This window comes from Prosopis cineraria, unplaced genomic scaffold (assembly GCF_029017545.1).
Source record: "Prosopis cineraria cultivar Desert tree isolate PC_DT_omini unplaced genomic scaffold, ASM2901754v1 PC7, whole genome shotgun sequence".
Taxonomy (NCBI): Eukaryota; Viridiplantae; Streptophyta; class Magnoliopsida; order Fabales; family Fabaceae; genus Prosopis; species Prosopis cineraria.
Window position 1 is genome coordinate 24,619,760 of NW_026555338.1, and position 18,014 is coordinate 24,637,773.

The following is an 18,014-nucleotide window of genomic DNA, read 5'->3' on the forward strand; positions in this document are numbered from 1 at the left end:
TTATATTTATGCAAATAACTCTATATGGTTAATTGTATACATTAATTATCTATACATAACTTAAAGTTTAGAGGGTTATCCATATATCAATTAAAGTTTGAGGCTTAAATGCACACAAAAAATAAAGTTTAAGAGGATATATAATTAATGGTTAGTAGTTATTTACATAAATCTGAAAGCTCAATGAAGTTTATTATTAAGATTTAAACATTAAAGGAGTTATTTGTACGTGGTTTAAAATTTAGGAAAGTTATGTATAATTTAACTTATTTTAAAATAAAAGGAGTATAAACAAAGCCAATGACGCATTTTTATTTTTAGAATATTTAGAAAAATAATTTGACAGTTTGCACTACCAAATCAAACAACTAAAATAGGGAGAACCAAAAAAGGTCATGTAATAGTGAGAGACCTTAAAAAATGTAATTAGTATAATTAATCACCTAATTAAGCATTAAAGTTTAGACTTAAGATTAAATGCACCGAATGGTCCTCCATATCATACAAAACTATTAGTTATTTGGCAAACTTAGCCAATATTATACACACTTAAGATACAGCATCTTCTAGGCTTAATTACAAGTTACAACCAATGCAATTTTAAGCAGAAAATGAAACAAGAAGCCACGTATATTATCAAAGCAACAGAATTCGACTACAGCCCTCCAGTTTTTAATCAGCCCTACTTAGGAAACATGAAAGAATTAAAATAAATTAGCAAAAAAATTTTAAGATCCAAAGCATCTTAAAGTGAATGATATGAAATAATAATAATAATAATATAATTAGTCTCTCTTGTGGTGAAATAAAGTTCAAATCTCTCATAGGAGAGAGATTCATATATTTAGCGTTTGATCACCTCTCAAATATAATTGCTTTTTAATAATAAAAAGTAATAAAATGAAAAGAAAGCGACATTGTTCAAAGGGCAGGTATATGAACGCAAAGTCGCACAAGAAATGAAAAGTGAACGAATAAAAAAGATGAGGACACTCGATGATGAGACATGGCACATGATAAAAGCAGAAAAACAAGAAAACCGACAATATTTTTTGAACCTGTCAAAATCTTTTCACCAAGAAGACAGCAGATGTCAGGGTCTAGTTTTTCCTCTTTTGATTTTTCAAAGAAACGGATATATAAATAAAAAGTGAGACGAGAGAACCATGGAATCACTCACAGCGTGCTTCGGCAATTAAGATTCGAATCTCTATCTCGTATGAGATTATTTTTAATAAAATTAATAATATCTATGAGTAACAGAGAAATGAAACTAGACAAGATCACTTAAGATCCATATCAATTAATAATGTGGTGGGCTTGCCAAGCCATGTAGATAGTATAATTATTAGCTTCTCCAATTACTAGCCACGTGATAGTTGACGTAACATTCATAAAAAATACTAAACTCTAAAAATTTATAAATTTTATTTTAATTTCATAATTTTATTGTAATAAATTTATAACTTATTTTTTAAATTTTAATATATTTAAAGAATAAAAATATAGTTTTTCTATTAAAATTTAAAATAAAAGTTACAAAATTATTATAATAAAATTATAAATTTAAGAGCTGAACTTACAAATTCTTAAAGTTCAGCATTTTAAAATTAGTTAAAACTTAATTTAAATTAATTAATCTCCTGAGAATCTATATGTCATTCTCCTTTTTTAAATGCAATTTTTAATGTACATACAATGCCCATAAATTGTTTAATGTTTTTTTATTTTTGAACATAATGGCACAACTTCTATTAATATGATAATTAAAAAATAGTCAGTAGGCGCGATAAAAAAAATTGAGAAGGTTAATTTTAACCTTTTAAATGTAAGGGGGTTTTGTACAAAATGCCTTCAAGAAAATTTTGTATATTTTAGTCAATTCTTGAATTTGATATTTACAATATTTTTTTAAAAAATATTAATATTATTAATTAGATTTTTTTAATTTTTTTTCACCTTTTAGACTTTCTATTTTGATGTCTTAATGTAAGATGAATTTTTATATATGTGTGTTTATATATATAAGCTAACGGATGAATGATTCAAAATTTCAAATCCTTATAATATATTTTCTCTATTTCAAATTATAAAACACTTTTAGACAAAATTTTACGTACCAATAAATTTTATTAAATACATTTAACAATCTTATCTTTTTAAAATAAAAATATAAACTTTTAAAAATACCCATCATTCAATATATTGAAAAAAAAGAACAGAAGTTAATTATAGAGAGAGAACGGATAATATTGAAATTGGTACATTTAATAAAATCTTAATTTACTTAAAGTGTCTTATATTTTGAGATGAAAAGACTCCTTTAAAAGTATTCTATAATTTGGGACGGAGGGAGCATCATGTATAATTTTTTATAATTTTTATTTATTTAAAACATCAATTACACTATTCATGTGAAGGATATCAATTTTTGTAAATTTTAATTTTACATTAATTATTTTATCTTTTAGATATAACCTTAATGATGTGCTTCACTCACAGAATAAGATAGGGAGGAGAGAAAATAAAGAGAAAAAAAAATGAAGAGATGCAATTTTTTCTCATGTGCTTGGTTAAGTGAGAGAAAACAAAGAAAAGAAAAAAATTATTAATTATATTAATAATAATAAATTTTTTATTTATAAAAATATTTATACTATAAAATTTAATATTTTAACATATTATATATAATAATTTTTATCATATATTAGTGACTAAACAAAAATATAATTAAAAATTATGTTATCCAATATGGACAAAAAATTATTTTATCTAATTCAAAATTTTATTTATTAAATTATTAAATATATAATAATCTTAATATTTGAAAGTACAACCAAATATAAGATATTTAATAAAAAATTAACTTAAAAATTTAAAATTAACATTTATCTAATTAGTCTAAAAATTAAATATACTGCTTGTTTAATAAAAATTTATGATCAAAATGCAATTATATTATAAATATCATGATAAAATTAGATAAAAGCAAGAGGTGAAAATAAAAAAAAATAGTGGGTAAATTTAAAAATAAAATTTTCTCTTCAAAATTTTTTTATATTTAAAGAGAAAAGTTAAAAATAAAAATATATAACTCTCATATGTTATTTTCTTTTTACTTTTCTCGCCTCTTCACTTTTCTCTCCATGATCAAGTAGAAAAAAATATTATTTTTTTCTTACTTTTCCCTCCAACTTTTCTTTCTCCCTAACTTTTTTTTCCTTCCAAACATAGTATAATAGATTAGGTACAAACTGTTCCACATCTAATGTTTATTTTTTCCCCTTTAGATAAATGCCTTTGAACCACTATTTTGAAAACCGGACTGGACCGGCCTGTCGAACTGGTTGGACCATCGACTGGTCCGGTTTTTGGTCTAGTTCAAAGGAAAAAAACTGTTTTAAGAGTTGAGCCAGTTTAAGCTATTTCGAACCGGCAGTCGGATCGTGAACCGGAATCAAGCCACGAATCGGATCCGGTTTTCAAAAACCGAACTGTTCAAAAAAAACTTTTTTATTTTTTATCAAATTTTTTTTAAAAAAATGACTAATTTTTTAATCATTTGATATTTTATTGTATCATATGGCTTGTTAAGTCATGATAAACTTAACATATTTGATTTTTTTAAGTTAAATAGCAATTTCATATGTATTTCTTATATTTAAATTATTATATACATATATAATTTTTTTAATTTAATTATTACGTCACCGGTTGGACCATTGGTCCAACCGGTTGAACCATGCGAACCGTGAACCGTTAACTTTTTCAGTTCAATGTCCGGTCCGGTTCTAAAAATATTGTTTGAACGCACCCTTCCCTTTAACATTTGGTGGGTGCACGCGCAACCAATTTAATACTTTAATGCGATGGCACCATCCATTTTTTTATTTAAATATTTTCCTATGATAACTATTACTCCTACCATTAAAAAATATAAAATATTTTTTAAATAGTTGGATGTTAAAACATATAAATTATTTGTAATCTTTTAAAATATAATTATTTTTTTTAAGAATGTCCCTATTAAATAAATAACTTTATATTTATTTTAGGATAAAATACCCTATTAAATAAGGATAAATATAAAAAATAGGATTAGTTTAAAGATAAATAACTATTTATTAGATATGAGATTTGATTAAAAATATTTTATATTTTTGAACAGATGGAGTATAAGTTTATATAAGAAAAAATATCTTCTAAGAACTCCTAAAGAGATTTTATAATAAAAAAATATTTTAAAAATATGAGATTTCGCTGCATTCTCCAAATACTTATTTAAAATTAAGATTTAGTGAGAAAAAACTTAATTAGTTTGTCAATTATTTAACTCGTATTAAATCTATTACAACTTGTTATAAGTTATTAACTTATAGCTTAGCTTGTAAAATCCATTATGTTGAAAAAAATAGCTTGATAAGAATTGTGAGAGATTTAACAAGTCAATGTTACATACAATTTAATAAGTCATGTTAAGCACTAATTTACATTTTCTCTTTATTTCTATTAAAGACATTTTAGTCATTTGTCTTACAAAATTATTTTCAATTCAGTCTCAATAATTTTCGATATATTTTTTAATTGCATCACACTTATGGTACTGATATTAATATGTTTTCCCTTGATAATATTAGAATCTAGAAAAGCCACGCTAGCTGTGCTCTTTATCTTATTTTATTTCAACCTTGCACCATCTGCATGAAGTGAAGTCACACCTCCACTACTGTCAGCATTTCAATTTAAAAACCTGGTTGTCACATGTGTACAAACATAAGCTTGACTTACCCATACTCCCTCCTCACCATCAGTTCTCAAAATTTATCCAATAAATATCTCACTTTTTATATAACAAATTAAATTAAAATTCTATCCAATTAAATTACTGCATGAAGTCACCTCCACTACTGTCAGCATTTCAATTTAAATAGTCCTTTTCTATAATTTTTGAATTTTTTCTATAATTTTTTAGTCAATTATCAAAGTTAACAGAGATTGCCTAGTTTGATGGGATTCATTCTCCCTTGTTTTTATTTGCCAGTCTCAAGTATCTGCCAGCTGCTTCGGTGAAGAAGATCGCTGAACGCGAGAGAAGCTTTCTCAGTCTTTTCCAAGAAGGATGCACGATGGAGTCGCAAGGCATTACCAAGTTGGATATTACTGAAGAACAGGGGAAAATTCATCAACAACCTCCCCAACAAGTAAGATTGCTATTGTTTGATGCCTGTGGTATTATAGGTTCTTTATCATTTCATTTCATTTTTACTTAGCCAAAAGATTTGTGAGAGATTACAAGAAATCATCAGTGCTATCGAATGATCAAGTGTATAGTTTCTCTCTAGTTTCTTCTCAGTACAGTTTAGATCTCATCCCAAGCTTATGTTCCTCTTTCCTCCTATTTTGCTTATGCAAAATTGCTGATTGCTCTTCTAAATCAAAATATAGTAGGCAGATCATGTGATCATGGACATAGAAGCAATGATTCAGCGAAACCAAAGGGGTGTCTTGTTACCTAGATGCTGTATTTAGCTATAAGGTGCCTTGTATGATCCGTGATCAATATGTAAACGCTTATTCCTCAAATTTTATTTCAATTGGCCCCGTTCATTATGCTGATAATAGACTACGAGATATGGAAAGGCACGAAGAAATCTTCTTTACAATATTTGCCTGTAAATCACAGAAAAGTTGAAGTGATTTGGTTGCAGCAAGCTCGTGATTCTTATTCAAAGGACATCCGCCTTAGTGACATGGAAACTGTGAAACTTGAGAGAGAGTATGGAGAGGATTCACATCCCTCTTATTAATTCCTCTTATATTGTTGCATATATAATTACCTATTATTTACTAAATCAAATTTGATAGATAGAAGAAGATGATGTGATGGTTGACCTTGAATCAATGATTCAATATAGCGGAAAGATTTCGTAACAGATTGTTGTATTTAGCTTTTCATTTAGTTTTTAGTTATAAAGAAGATTTAATTACTTTGTAAGATTTCAACTTTCAAGTACGTGCTTGTATTATCAATTCCACTTATTTGGTATGTATACGTATTTGTTTATTGTTTTGTTAAGATATTCAAGTGTAAGTGAACTTGGTTAATATGAAAACTAAGTTCATAAAATTGAACTAAATAAATAATATATAATAAAGTAAAAGAGATATAAACCTTAACTCTAAAGCTTTTAGTTAAGCTGAGGCATGGATTTCACTATTTAATGTTTATTTCTTCTCTTTCTTTGATAGACGGAACAATATGATGTGATGGTGGACATTGAAGTAATGATTCAATATAGCAGAGATGATCATTTGGTAACAGATTGTTGTATATAGTGTTTCATTTATTTTTTAGTTATAAAAAAGAGTTAATTACTTTGTAAGATTGCAAACTTACAAGTTTGGGCTTGTATCATAAAGTTGATGTGTAGATGAAGTCTCATATTGAATAAAGTTGAGTCTAATAAATGATATATAATAAGTGAAAGGACTCACACTTTAAAGCTTTAATTTTAGTTAAGCTGTGCCTTTCACTGCTTATCATTTATTTGTTCTCTCTTTTGTAGATGGAACAAGATGATGCGATGGTTGACATTGAAGCAATGATTCAACAAAGCGGGGATGGTCTTTTGGATCCAGATTGTTGTATGTCAAGGGTGCCTCACACGTTGCTTGATATAAAACCAAACGCTTACGCCCCAAAATATATGTATTGGTCCCTTTCACTACGGTGAAGAGAGGCTCCAAAATATGGAAAAGCACTAACCAATCTTCTTGAAAAGACTTAAACAAAGAACAAATACAAGCTTGGAGGATTTGGTTAGTTCTGTGAGATGTTCAGTGCCAAAAGTGCGTGCTTCTTACTCAGAGAACATAAACCTTAGTGACAGCAAACTTGTGAAATTGAAATTAAGGGATGCTGCTTTCATCATCGAATTTTTCCACTTGTCGTTCATTACAGGAGGATTATTGCTGTATAATGCTATGCTGTCGCAACCAGAATTATATGCTACCATAACTCATGATTTGGTTTTACTTGAGAATCAATTACCATTTTTTGTCATTTGAGGAGCTATTCAATAAAGCTTTCTTCCCCCTTGACCATTGCAACCTCCCTCCATTTTGTGTGCTCGCTTGTGAGTTCTATGCTTAAGCATTTAATCTCCAGAAGCTAACTCAGCATCCTTATAGCGAGAGCATAAAGCATTTCACATATTTGCTTAGGCTTTTGTTCTTACAAAGAGCACAACCAAAAATGGAACCATATTTTTGGACTGTTGACATTCTTTTGCACGGTGCAAAACAGTTGCAAGAATTTGGAGTCAAGTTCAAGGCTAGCAAGAGCAAGAGCTTATTAGACATCAAGTTTTCAGGGCATCTTCTTGAGCTCCCACAGATTTTGATAGCAGAACCGTTGACTAGAACTTTGTTTCATAACATGATTGCTTTTGAACAGATCCATTCTCCTCTTACCACTTACATTTCCAACTATGCTACTATGTGGGGATGCCTAATCAACACACAGGAAGATGCAGATGTTCTCATTGATACGAAAATAATGCGCAACTTCGAACCTGATACTGAGGTTGTTTCATTATTTAGAATCATGGGACAGAATGTCTATGAAGCAAGGATGATTTCTGAATACATTGATATCTTCAAAAGGTTGAATCAATTCAGCCAAAATCCTTTGAACCAGGGTAAAGCAACTTTGAGAGGTGACTGTTGCAAGAACCCTTAGGCGAACTGTGGCCTCTTTTGCTAGAATCATAATCCTCATACTCACCCTTCTTCAAACCATATTTTCTATCCTCAAGTAGTATACATATGAGAAGCTTGAATATACATTTGAGTGTTATATCCTCAAATTTATCATGTCGTGTTCAAACATTGTTTTGTGATAGTTGTATCCGTTTAAATCTTTTAGATGAAAATCAACTGTGAAGTCAAACAATACTGCATGATAATTTTCAACTTCATGTAACCTTGTGCAGTTATCAAAGGACAATGTTTTAAATAAAGGACTAAAGATCATTTTTTCCTAAACATATTTTCCACGAGAAAAAGCTCTTTTGTTAAAAACCCATCACCTTCTTTGTTATCTAATGATGCTAAATAGTTGTGGGGCCTACGTACAATGACAGCAAGGCATTTTAATTTATTTTTTATTATTTCACTGCTAAAATTAGGCTTAGTTTCTATCACTGCCAATGCCAGTTTCAATCCTCTTAGCCCCCATCAAATGGTCAAAATGGGTTAGAATGTGTTGCTGTTACTATACATAAGCCCCACAACTATTTTATATTAGTGGATGATGGAGAAAATGATGAGTACGCTAACAGAAGGGCAATTTTGCTCTTAAAAAAATTGTTTAGGGATGATATTGCCTCACCCTTTAGTACATGTTGCCCAATGCTTTTCAAAAAGAAATTTAAGTGAAAAAATATACTTTAACCCTTAAAAAATGGTATCACATAGGAGTACAATTCGTTTATGAACGGATGTTGCAATTTAATTTTCTATATTCATAGAGACATGATATACTTTAAAGTGCTTCATTAAATGAGTGTTTAAGGACTCTCCAATCATGACAAAGTTCAACCTTACAATGCACTCCAATATAATTTTAAGAGAAGGTCCTAATCTAATTTCCGTCAATATCTTGGTGATTGGTAAAGCTTTTCTTTGTGACTATGAAGTTGCCTATACAAGTCATAACGTATTTTATTGGGCCAAAGCCACTAGTCCAACACGCGGAGCAACACAGTAAACTCGAAAAGACACAACACAAGCTTGAGAAACCACACACACACACACACACACACACAAAATAAAATACAAACACATAAGGGTAGAAGAGTAAATTAACATTTAAACTATAGGTTTAGAAACTTCTGTGACCCTATATTCATTTTTAACACACACACAAAAATAAAATACAAACACATAAGGGTAGAAGAGTAAATTAACATTTAAACTATAGATTTAGAAATTTTTGTGACCGTATATTCATTTTTAGTGCAATGTTCACTTTTAGCTTTTGAAAATGATGCAATTAAGTCCTTATCGTAACAAAAGTCAACGTTAACAATTAATAGATAAAAAATAATAGAAAAGAACATAAAAATTACAAAAAATTAAAATAAAGGATCAAAAAATTACAAACAAAGATTTAAAAAATTATAGAAAATGAACAATATAAATTATGATCAACTAACAATTAAAGTTAACTTTTATTAATGATAGGGGGCAAATTTCACTGTTTTCAAAAGTTGAAATGAAATATTGAATCACAAATGAGCTTAGGGTCTTAGATGCTCCTAAACCTATAGTTTAGGGATCAATTTTTAATTTTACCCTATGTATACATGACTTATATTTTCAATGATTTAGAATTTAACATCAATATAACTTCAGTCAACCTTTTTTCTTGGATTTATGTTAATTTCACCTTTCTATTAAAAATTCATTGTTGGGAAAATTGCTAGTAAGTCCTTGCTTTAGTGTCAAAATTGTGTTGAAGCACCAAAGAACTTGAGTACAAGCAAATAGGCTTGAGATTTCATGGTTATCTGTTTGCACCCTAAAGTTATTTGCTTGCACCCTGGTCATTTAGTTCTCTGGTACAATTTCAGTTTCAAAAAGGGACTTACTAGCAATTTTCTCATTGTTCCATGTTTCATTGTACTTATCATTCTCATTTAGAGAGGTAATGTTCACATATTGCTACAATAGATAAGATGGAGGGGACCGCTTTGTATCCAACAATTCTTATCTCTTCTTCTCTCTCAATTGAATTGCTGCTATCATCGATCATTTTCTTTTTAAAAACAATTATTATTTTGTTGTTCAAACTTATTGCATTGACTCATTTGCCAAATCATTTATGCTCGTTGGAATTTTTTTGCTTGTTATCTACTTGAAATTAAAGCAAAGAGCACAAATCATAGATCTAAGATGCCTGTCACACCAAGTGTCTTTGTTTCACTTTTACTCTTTATTTTATTTTTATCAAAAATTGTGATCATTTTAATTTTTTTTATAGCATTTTAATTTTATTTTTTTATTTTTTATAGCATTTGGAGTGGTAACAAGTTGTGTTGGATCCTTCTTTTCATTTGAATGTTAACCCAAAAATATTACACTAATAAAAAATTTAGAATACCAATTACTCATAGGCAAACTTTTGGAGTAAAATTGCCCTTTAACACTCAAAATAACAAACAATATTGGTCAAACGTTATTTCAGGCTGACATTGCACTATTTTTTTAAATTTTTAAGGTAACATTGCACCAATCAAAAGTTAATGATATCAGTTGTGAAAAACTTTTAGTTATGCCAATTCTCAAACTATGAGCCTTAAGATCAATATCAAGTTATCATGGAAGAAAGTTAAAATAATACAATCTTATCTTCAGCACAGAACATTATATAATGATTCTTCCCTCATTGCTGAGTTTGGGATTTTCACAACATCATTCACAACAAACTTGGACAATAGAACACTCAAATATTAGTATGATACATGCTTTGAATCTACTCTTCGACTTCACTACTTGGAGGATGTAGAAAATATGGTCTGAACAACGGAGAAAATAAGGAGAACGATTCCAACAATAGAGATGACAAAATGCCACGGTGTACGACAACAATCATGTCTCAACGTCACCTTCTTCTTGTGCCACCAATCTTCATAAAAAATTATTCAACCTTCGACCTATATTAATATATTCAGAATTGAAACCCAATTGAAGGACATTTATGTAGAGACCATTAACTGATGTAGCAACGTTGTTAGTATCACCTATAGTGGTCCACATTTTTTTCTTGTGAATGAGATGTAAAATAGGCTTTTTGGTAGTTTTGTTGTTAAGTAAAATAGGCTCAGATCTGTAAAGCGCTTTATCCTAACATTGGGATGAGGCTGTAAGTTTTGGATGCTAAAACATGGAAAGGCCTTATACAGAAGCTCACAAAATGAAGGGAGCTCATCACGACGGTCAAGGGGAAAGGCTATACCGAATAGCTCTTTGATGACAAATAAAGGAAGTTGATTCTCAAGTAAAACCAACTCGTTCATTATAGTACTGCTCAACCACAATTGTGATAATTTAGCATCATTACAAATCTCATGAGGAAACTTATGGCATATGATGATGAAGAGCTCAGTGATGAAACCAGCATCCAATAATATCAGTTTCACAAGTTCTTCTTTACTAAGTTTGATGTTGTTAGAGTAAATATGCACAAACTTTTGGCTCTGAATGTTTCATAAAACCAACCAAATCATTACTTTCATGCCAGCTTTTTTTTTTTACAACAGTTTTTTCAATAACTGACGTTAAAAGGCAACATAAATAGCTATTTTTGCAATAGTGAAGCTTGACTGAGCACTTTGCGTAACTGTTTTGAAGAAAACTTGTTTGCCAGATTCCATACATCTTGTAGCCTCTCATGGACATATTGAAAGAGGCCAATCGAAACAACTTGTGGAGTGTAAGTCTCTTCATTCAGATGACGGATCGATCAGAGGGGGCACCTTAATTTTAGATACAACATGTTGGTAGCAATCTTACAAATAGTTTATTACTAAAACTAAGTTAGGCTGATATATATATATATATATATATAGTTGAGATATGATTAAAAATTAGTAAACTTGAGAGGAAGAGTAATTAAAGAGACTAACAGAAAGTTTTAGAAAAGACCAAAGTAGAGGATAATATGGAAATATATACATACATATGGTTCCAAATGATTGGGATGATAATCTGTGGAATTAAGTGTGAGTACAAGTGGTTGGATTTCCCCAATTTGTTCAGCACTCTCACTTCTCAATTCTTTCCCCGCCATGTCCGCTATCGTGGTAACGTCAGTGCTCGCTCAAAATGTTGGATTTAATGTGCTTTAATTAGATTCATTATTGTCTTCGGTTTTATATATATATATATATATATATAGAGTAGCCAAAAATTAAATATTTTGAATTAATTTGATGGCTAATTTAGTCCACTTTTTTTTCTTTTTGTATTGTTTTTATGATATCACATATAAATATGAAGTAATATAAATATGATTAGAAGATTAATAAAAAATATGGTTAAAGTATATTTTTTGTCCTCTAACTTTATATAAGGTTTTAATTTGGGCTCTTAATTTTATGAAGTATCTTTTTAGTCATCCAACCCTATTAGCTACCATTGTTAATTAGTTTCAAATAGTTATTTTTTGTACCAATTATTATTATTTAATTAAAAAATTGAACTTAAAATGTTAACATTTTAATAATATTTTATCAATATTTAAAAGTTGTATGTAAAACTTTTTTGTGATGAAATTTATGGTATTAGGGTTACTTAATTGAAAGGATATTATTAAATAGTATTAAGAAACAAAAAGTAAAACCTAATGTAAAGTTAAAAAACTACAGGCATACTTTACTAATAAAAAAATTATGATTGGATGTTGTAACATTTCACTCCATCAAAATATTAATTGTTGATTTTCACTCCCTTATTTTCAACTATTGAGAAAGGATGTGGCCAACAAATCAAGGCTAGCTGCATGATCAAAGTACTGGGACAACACATGTGAGGGGTAATTTATGACGTCAATTATTGCTTGCCCTTTCATGACCTTGTTTTCATTGTTATATATGGTTTACAAGGTATTGGTACGTTCTTGCTCTTAATTAAAGCATTTTTTAAAAAGTACCCAACACTTTAAACTATTTGTTAGAATAATTTTACTTTTAAAATAATTAAAATAAAGTATTTTTATTCTTTTTGTCAAATTCTTAATGTTGATCATTAGAAATATTAACTGGATCTTTAACGTTGACTGTTAGAAAATTTAATGAAAAAGGCAAAGATGTTCTATTTTAATTACTTTAAAAATAAAATTACTTCAATTAATAGTTTATGAAGCTGGATGCTCATTGAAGAATACTCCAAGGATAAAAATGCACTTATATCCTTATTTATACAATATTTAAATTTGACCTATTCATAGGGCATATAAAAGAACATTTTAGAAATACCTTCAAACAAGTTATTGAAGGGACAACTTGACATTAAAAGAATGATAAATGTATTTAATCAAAAGATTCAATAATTAGGCAATGCTTGTTCACGTGCCTCCTTTTCCATGGTGGGATACTTCCTGTAAAGTGGAGTGATAATTGCGTGCAATTCTAAAGCATTCTCAAATAATTAGTATCCTCATTGTTTGATAAAGTTATTAAATTTTATCCAGGTTAAAAAGAGACCAAAACATAAATTAATTGATTAAATAAATAAATAAATAAATAAATTACCCAGGGGGCATGTAAATATTATACCGCTTATGGCTGCGACTTAATTAGCTGCTAAGCGATTTTAATTTCTTTCATATAATAATCATTTTGATTAGTTGAGGTGCTTTTCTCCCTTTCGCTTTCCGTTTTTTTTTTTTAATCAATGAAGACATTTTCTATCACTTTTTTCAAGCCTTTGCTCTTTGGTTTACGGTTATACAAACATTGGCAGCAATAAAAATAGGCATTAAAAAAAAAGAAAGAAAACAACTCTTTATGAATGTTCACAAAAGTTCTAACATATTGAACATGGCTATATGGTTTTTGTAATTGATTAAATATACTTTATGTTTTGGCTATATAAAGTGAAGTATATAATTGATTATATACTTCACTTTATATATTTAATACATTTTTATTTAATTAAATTAAGACATGTAAATTTTAATGTATTAATTTATACTAATAACTAGAGTTTGTTATAAAACAAATAATATATAAAACATCCATATATTTTAATTTAATTAAAAACAAACACCTTAAGTATATAAGTTAAGTATATAAGTTTTTTCCTTGTATGATTGGTATAGGTACAGGTGACAATTAATTTAATTTAAAGATTAAAGTGCATTTTTGTTCTTTTGCTTTATATTATATTTCATTTTAATTTTTTAAATTTATAAAGTTTCTTTTTGTTCCTATAATTCTAATATTGTTAGTTTGATTAATAAAATTTTTACATTAAACTTTCAAATATTGAAAAAAATATTTTTAAATGTTTGCATATTAAGTTTAATTTTTTAAAATAATAATGATTGATATAAAAAATAATCATTTAAGAGTAATAGTGTGAGGGTTAATGAAGAAGATATATATTTATAAAATTAAAAGACCAAAATAAAAATTTATATAAAATTAAAGAATTAAATATATATTTTAGTTTAATTTAAATGATTAAGAGCTATCGCGTACCCAACCTTCCCTAGGGAACACTCTCGCGTAAAATTCGCTTATTCTTAATAATTAGAATAAGAATTTCATTTTTTGAAAAGTTGAGTTTACTAATTAATCTCCACTTATAAATAAGCTGGCCAACATTAGAAAAAATCATAATCTTTTACTGTATTTTTATTCCACATATACTAAAAAAAATTTACTAAAAACATAAAAATAATTATTATTAAATCTGGATCATTAATATTTGATCTATAGGGTCCAGATTAATACTGAAATCATATCCTTCATGAAAATTGGCTCCGCCATTTATTTTGTGTCATAAAATTTTCACTTTTGATTCTCATTTTTGTACTAAATAAGCTTTCCCACTATACATATACACACACACACACACACATATATATTATATGATATGAGAGTTTATTTTATAACAACTTATCATTGATATAAAAAATTACATATCTTTACCCAAAAAAAAAAAACTTCAAAGGATTTATAAGAAATAATATTAAAAAAAAAGATTCAAACTTATGCTGTTGTATATGCAGCTGCCACATAGGGAAAGGGAAGAATAAGGATTACAATTATTATTATTATTATATGGTTAAAAATGGTGCTGTAGAAAGGTTGAATAAACTTAGCAAGGAAACATAAATGTAAAGGACACACAACACTAAAATGTACAAAGCTTCAAATCTATATATAGCTATAGTACAACTTGGAGGATAGAAAATATGGTTTGAATAAAGGTAAGAATGAGAAGTATGATTCCAGCAATAGAAGCTACTGTTTGCCAAGGTGTCTTGAAGTAGTCACGTTTCAAAGTTGCTTTCTTCTTGTGCCAAGGATCTTGATAAAAGCTATTCAACCTTATGCAAATGTCAAGGTATTCAACACTGAAATTCCATTGATTTATATTTCTCCCAAGACCATTAAATAATGTAGCAACCTCATTGGTGTCACCTAACCAATTGTGGATAATCTTTTCACGAATGAGAGCATCCACATCTTTATCATTGTTGATCAGGCCATCCAATACAAAGGCGTAGTCAATGATATAAGATTCATAAGGATAATGGCACCGTTCTAAAGCTATCATATTACGAAACAAAGTTTCAGTGATATCTTCAATATAAATCTGTGGGATCTCAAAAACGGACCCTGAAAATTTCAAATCTAGTAAGCATTTGCTTGTGCTTGCCTTCAACTTTACTCCTGCCTCTTGTAACTCATTTGCGCTGTATAGAAGAATATCAGACCCATCCCCTTTGAATGATTTCCTCCTTGGTATTGTTCCTCTTGGTAAGTAAAAGAATCTAAGAAGATCTGTGAAGTGCTTTATGCTAATATCAGGACTAGGATCTAAGCTTTGAATGTTATAATAGATAAAGTAGGAATATGTAAGCTCAAGAAATGAAGGGATATCACCTCTAAGATCAAGAGGAAATGCTACATCGAATAACTCTTCAATAACAAAGAATGGAAGTTGATTCTCAAGCAAAAGCAGATCATCAACTATAGCATCCCTCAACCAAGAGTGTGATAGCTTAGCATCTTTGTTTACCTCGTAACCACCTCTATAGAACATCCTAAAGAGTTCAATGATAAAAGCAGCGTCTACTAATATCAATTTCACAAGATCCTTCTTGCTATGTTTGATGCTCTCTGAATAAGAAGCACGAACCTTGGGCTCTGACTGCTTTACAAAGTTGACCAAAGTATCCAAGTCTGTCTTGGCACTCCCTGCAAATCTTTTGAACATTATTCGTTTGTGCCTTTCCATGTCTTGCAGCCTCACATCACCATAATGGAAAGGACCAACGGACACAACCTTTGGAGTGTAAGCTTCCTCTTTTAGAAGACGAATCATTGGGGGCACCCTGTAGATACAACAGAAAGGCGACAAGAGACCATCTTCGCTTGTCTCTGCCATTGCTCTTATTTCTATCATGATCTCCTTGTCTTCCATCTATATATCAATTTTGATTCAGAAGGAAAGCAGCTGTTACATTAGCTAAACAAAGAAGCGATTGATCATAAAGCTTGGGAGATATATATATATATATATATTAATTGTTTTTTCAAAACCAAAACACAAAGACCATAACAGGCTAATTTTTTATAAAAGCCTTATAATGATTAAACAAGAGAACGATGCATACTTAGCTTTTGATGTTCCAAGTGATCGGAGGATAAATCTGTAGAGATGGGTTTGAAGATGAGAAGTCGGTGCTCTTCCTGGTTGCTATTGTTGTTACTGTAAATTGTTGTCTTCAGCATGATTTAATAGCCAAAAATAAGTATTTTGAAATATTTTAGTGTATGATTTATTTGTTAGGAGAACGTGATGAAGTACTCTATTCGTTATACTTCATTTATTGAAGTACTCTCTACTTTCTTTATTGATCAACAACAACAATAACAACAAGCCTTTATCCCACTAGGTAGGGTCGGCTACATGGATTGCAAGATGCCATTGTGCTCTATCATTTATCAAGCTTTTAGGAATATTATTAATTAACGGATCGCGTTCAATAACTTCCAAAAGTGTTCTCTTAGGCCTTCCTCTACCTCTCTTAATCGGATTCAAAGTTATATGTTCCACTCTTCTCACTGGTGCCTCCCTTGGTCTTCTTTGTACATGCCCAAACCATCTCAACCGATTTTCTACCATTTTTTTTTCAATAGGTGCCACCCTCACTTTTTCATGTACGTGCTCATTTCAAATTTTATCTTTACGTGTATGTCCGCACATCCATCGTAACATTCTCATCTCTGCTACTCCAACTTTATACTCTTGTTGTCCCGTTAGAGCCCAGCATTCACTACTATATAACATTGCCGGTCTGATAACAGTGCGATAAAACTTTCCTTTAAGTTTATTAGGCACCTTACGATCACAAATAACTCCTTTAGCTTTTCTCCAATTAAACCACCCAGCTTGAATTCTATGTGAAATATCTTCACTGATTTCGCCATTATTTTGAATAATGGCTCCCAAATATCTAAACTTTTCCACTTGAGGTATAATTTGATCTCCCAATTTCACTTTTAAATTATTGTCGAATAGTCCTTTACCAAATTTACAATATAAATATTCCGTCTTACTTCTACTCAGACGAAAATCTTTCAACTCCAATGTCCTCCTCCATAACTCAAGTTTGCAATTAACCTCTTCTCTTGTATCTGCTATAAGAACTATATCATCCGCGAAGAGCATACATTTCAGAATTTCCCCTTGAATATGTTCCGTCAAAACATTTAAGATCAAGTTGAACAGATAAGGACTCAGAGATGATCCCTGATGTAGTTCAATCTTTATAGGAAAATCCTTTGTTTGACCACTAGGCGTTCTTATGCTAGTTTTTACCCCCTCATACATATCTTGTATGGCTTTAATATAAACAATCCGTACTTCCTTTTTTTCTAACACTTTTCAAAGCACTTCTCTTAGTATACGGTCATAAGCTTTTTCCAAATCAATAAAAACCATGTGTAGATCTTTATCTTTACAACAATACTTTTTCATTAATCCCCTTAGTAGATAAATCGCCTCTGTAGTTAATCTACCTGGCATAAAACCAAACTGATTTTCAGAAATACTTGTCTCCAATCTCAACCTGTGCTCAATTACTTTCTCCCACAATTTCATTGTGTGGCTCATGAGCTTAATCCCTCTATAGTTAGTACAATTCTGAATATCTCCTTTATTTTTATAAATAGGAATTAATGTACTTCTCCTCCACTCATCAGGCATTTTCT

The 18,014-nt window shown here is 29.6% G+C and overlaps 2 protein-coding genes across 3 annotated transcripts; one reads left to right on the forward strand and one right to left on the reverse strand.

Moving 5' to 3' along the window:
- Nucleotides 1-4,821: 4,821 nt before the first annotated feature.
- Nucleotides 4,822-7,874, forward strand: LOC129316408 (UPF0481 protein At3g47200-like). 2 transcript variants are annotated; one of them, XM_054960822.1, is made up of 3 exons: nt 4,834-5,201; nt 6,250-6,315; nt 6,567-7,110. In XM_054960822.1, exons 1-3 carry the CDS (start codon nt 5,127-5,129, stop codon nt 6,732-6,734), a joined length of 309 nt encoding a protein of 102 aa, XP_054816797.1. In that variant the 5' UTR covers nt 4,834-5,126; the 3' UTR covers nt 6,735-7,110. The 2 variants fall into 2 exon arrangements, with proteins under 2 accessions (XP_054816796.1, XP_054816797.1); XM_054960821.1 differs by lacking the exon at nt 6,250-6,315 and having other exon boundaries at nt 4,822-5,201; nt 6,567-7,874.
- Nucleotides 7,875-14,911: 7,037 nt separating this feature from the next.
- On the reverse strand, nt 14,912-16,550 carry LOC129315366 (UPF0481 protein At3g47200-like). Its single transcript, XM_054959003.1, has 2 exons — nt 16,415-16,550; nt 14,912-16,221 (listed from the first exon to the last, which is right to left on the reverse strand). Exon 2 carries the CDS (start codon nt 16,219-16,221, stop codon nt 14,959-14,961), a length of 1,263 nt encoding a protein of 420 aa, XP_054814978.1. The 5' UTR covers nt 16,415-16,550; the 3' UTR covers nt 14,912-14,958.
- Nucleotides 16,551-18,014: the final 1,464 nt, after the last annotated feature.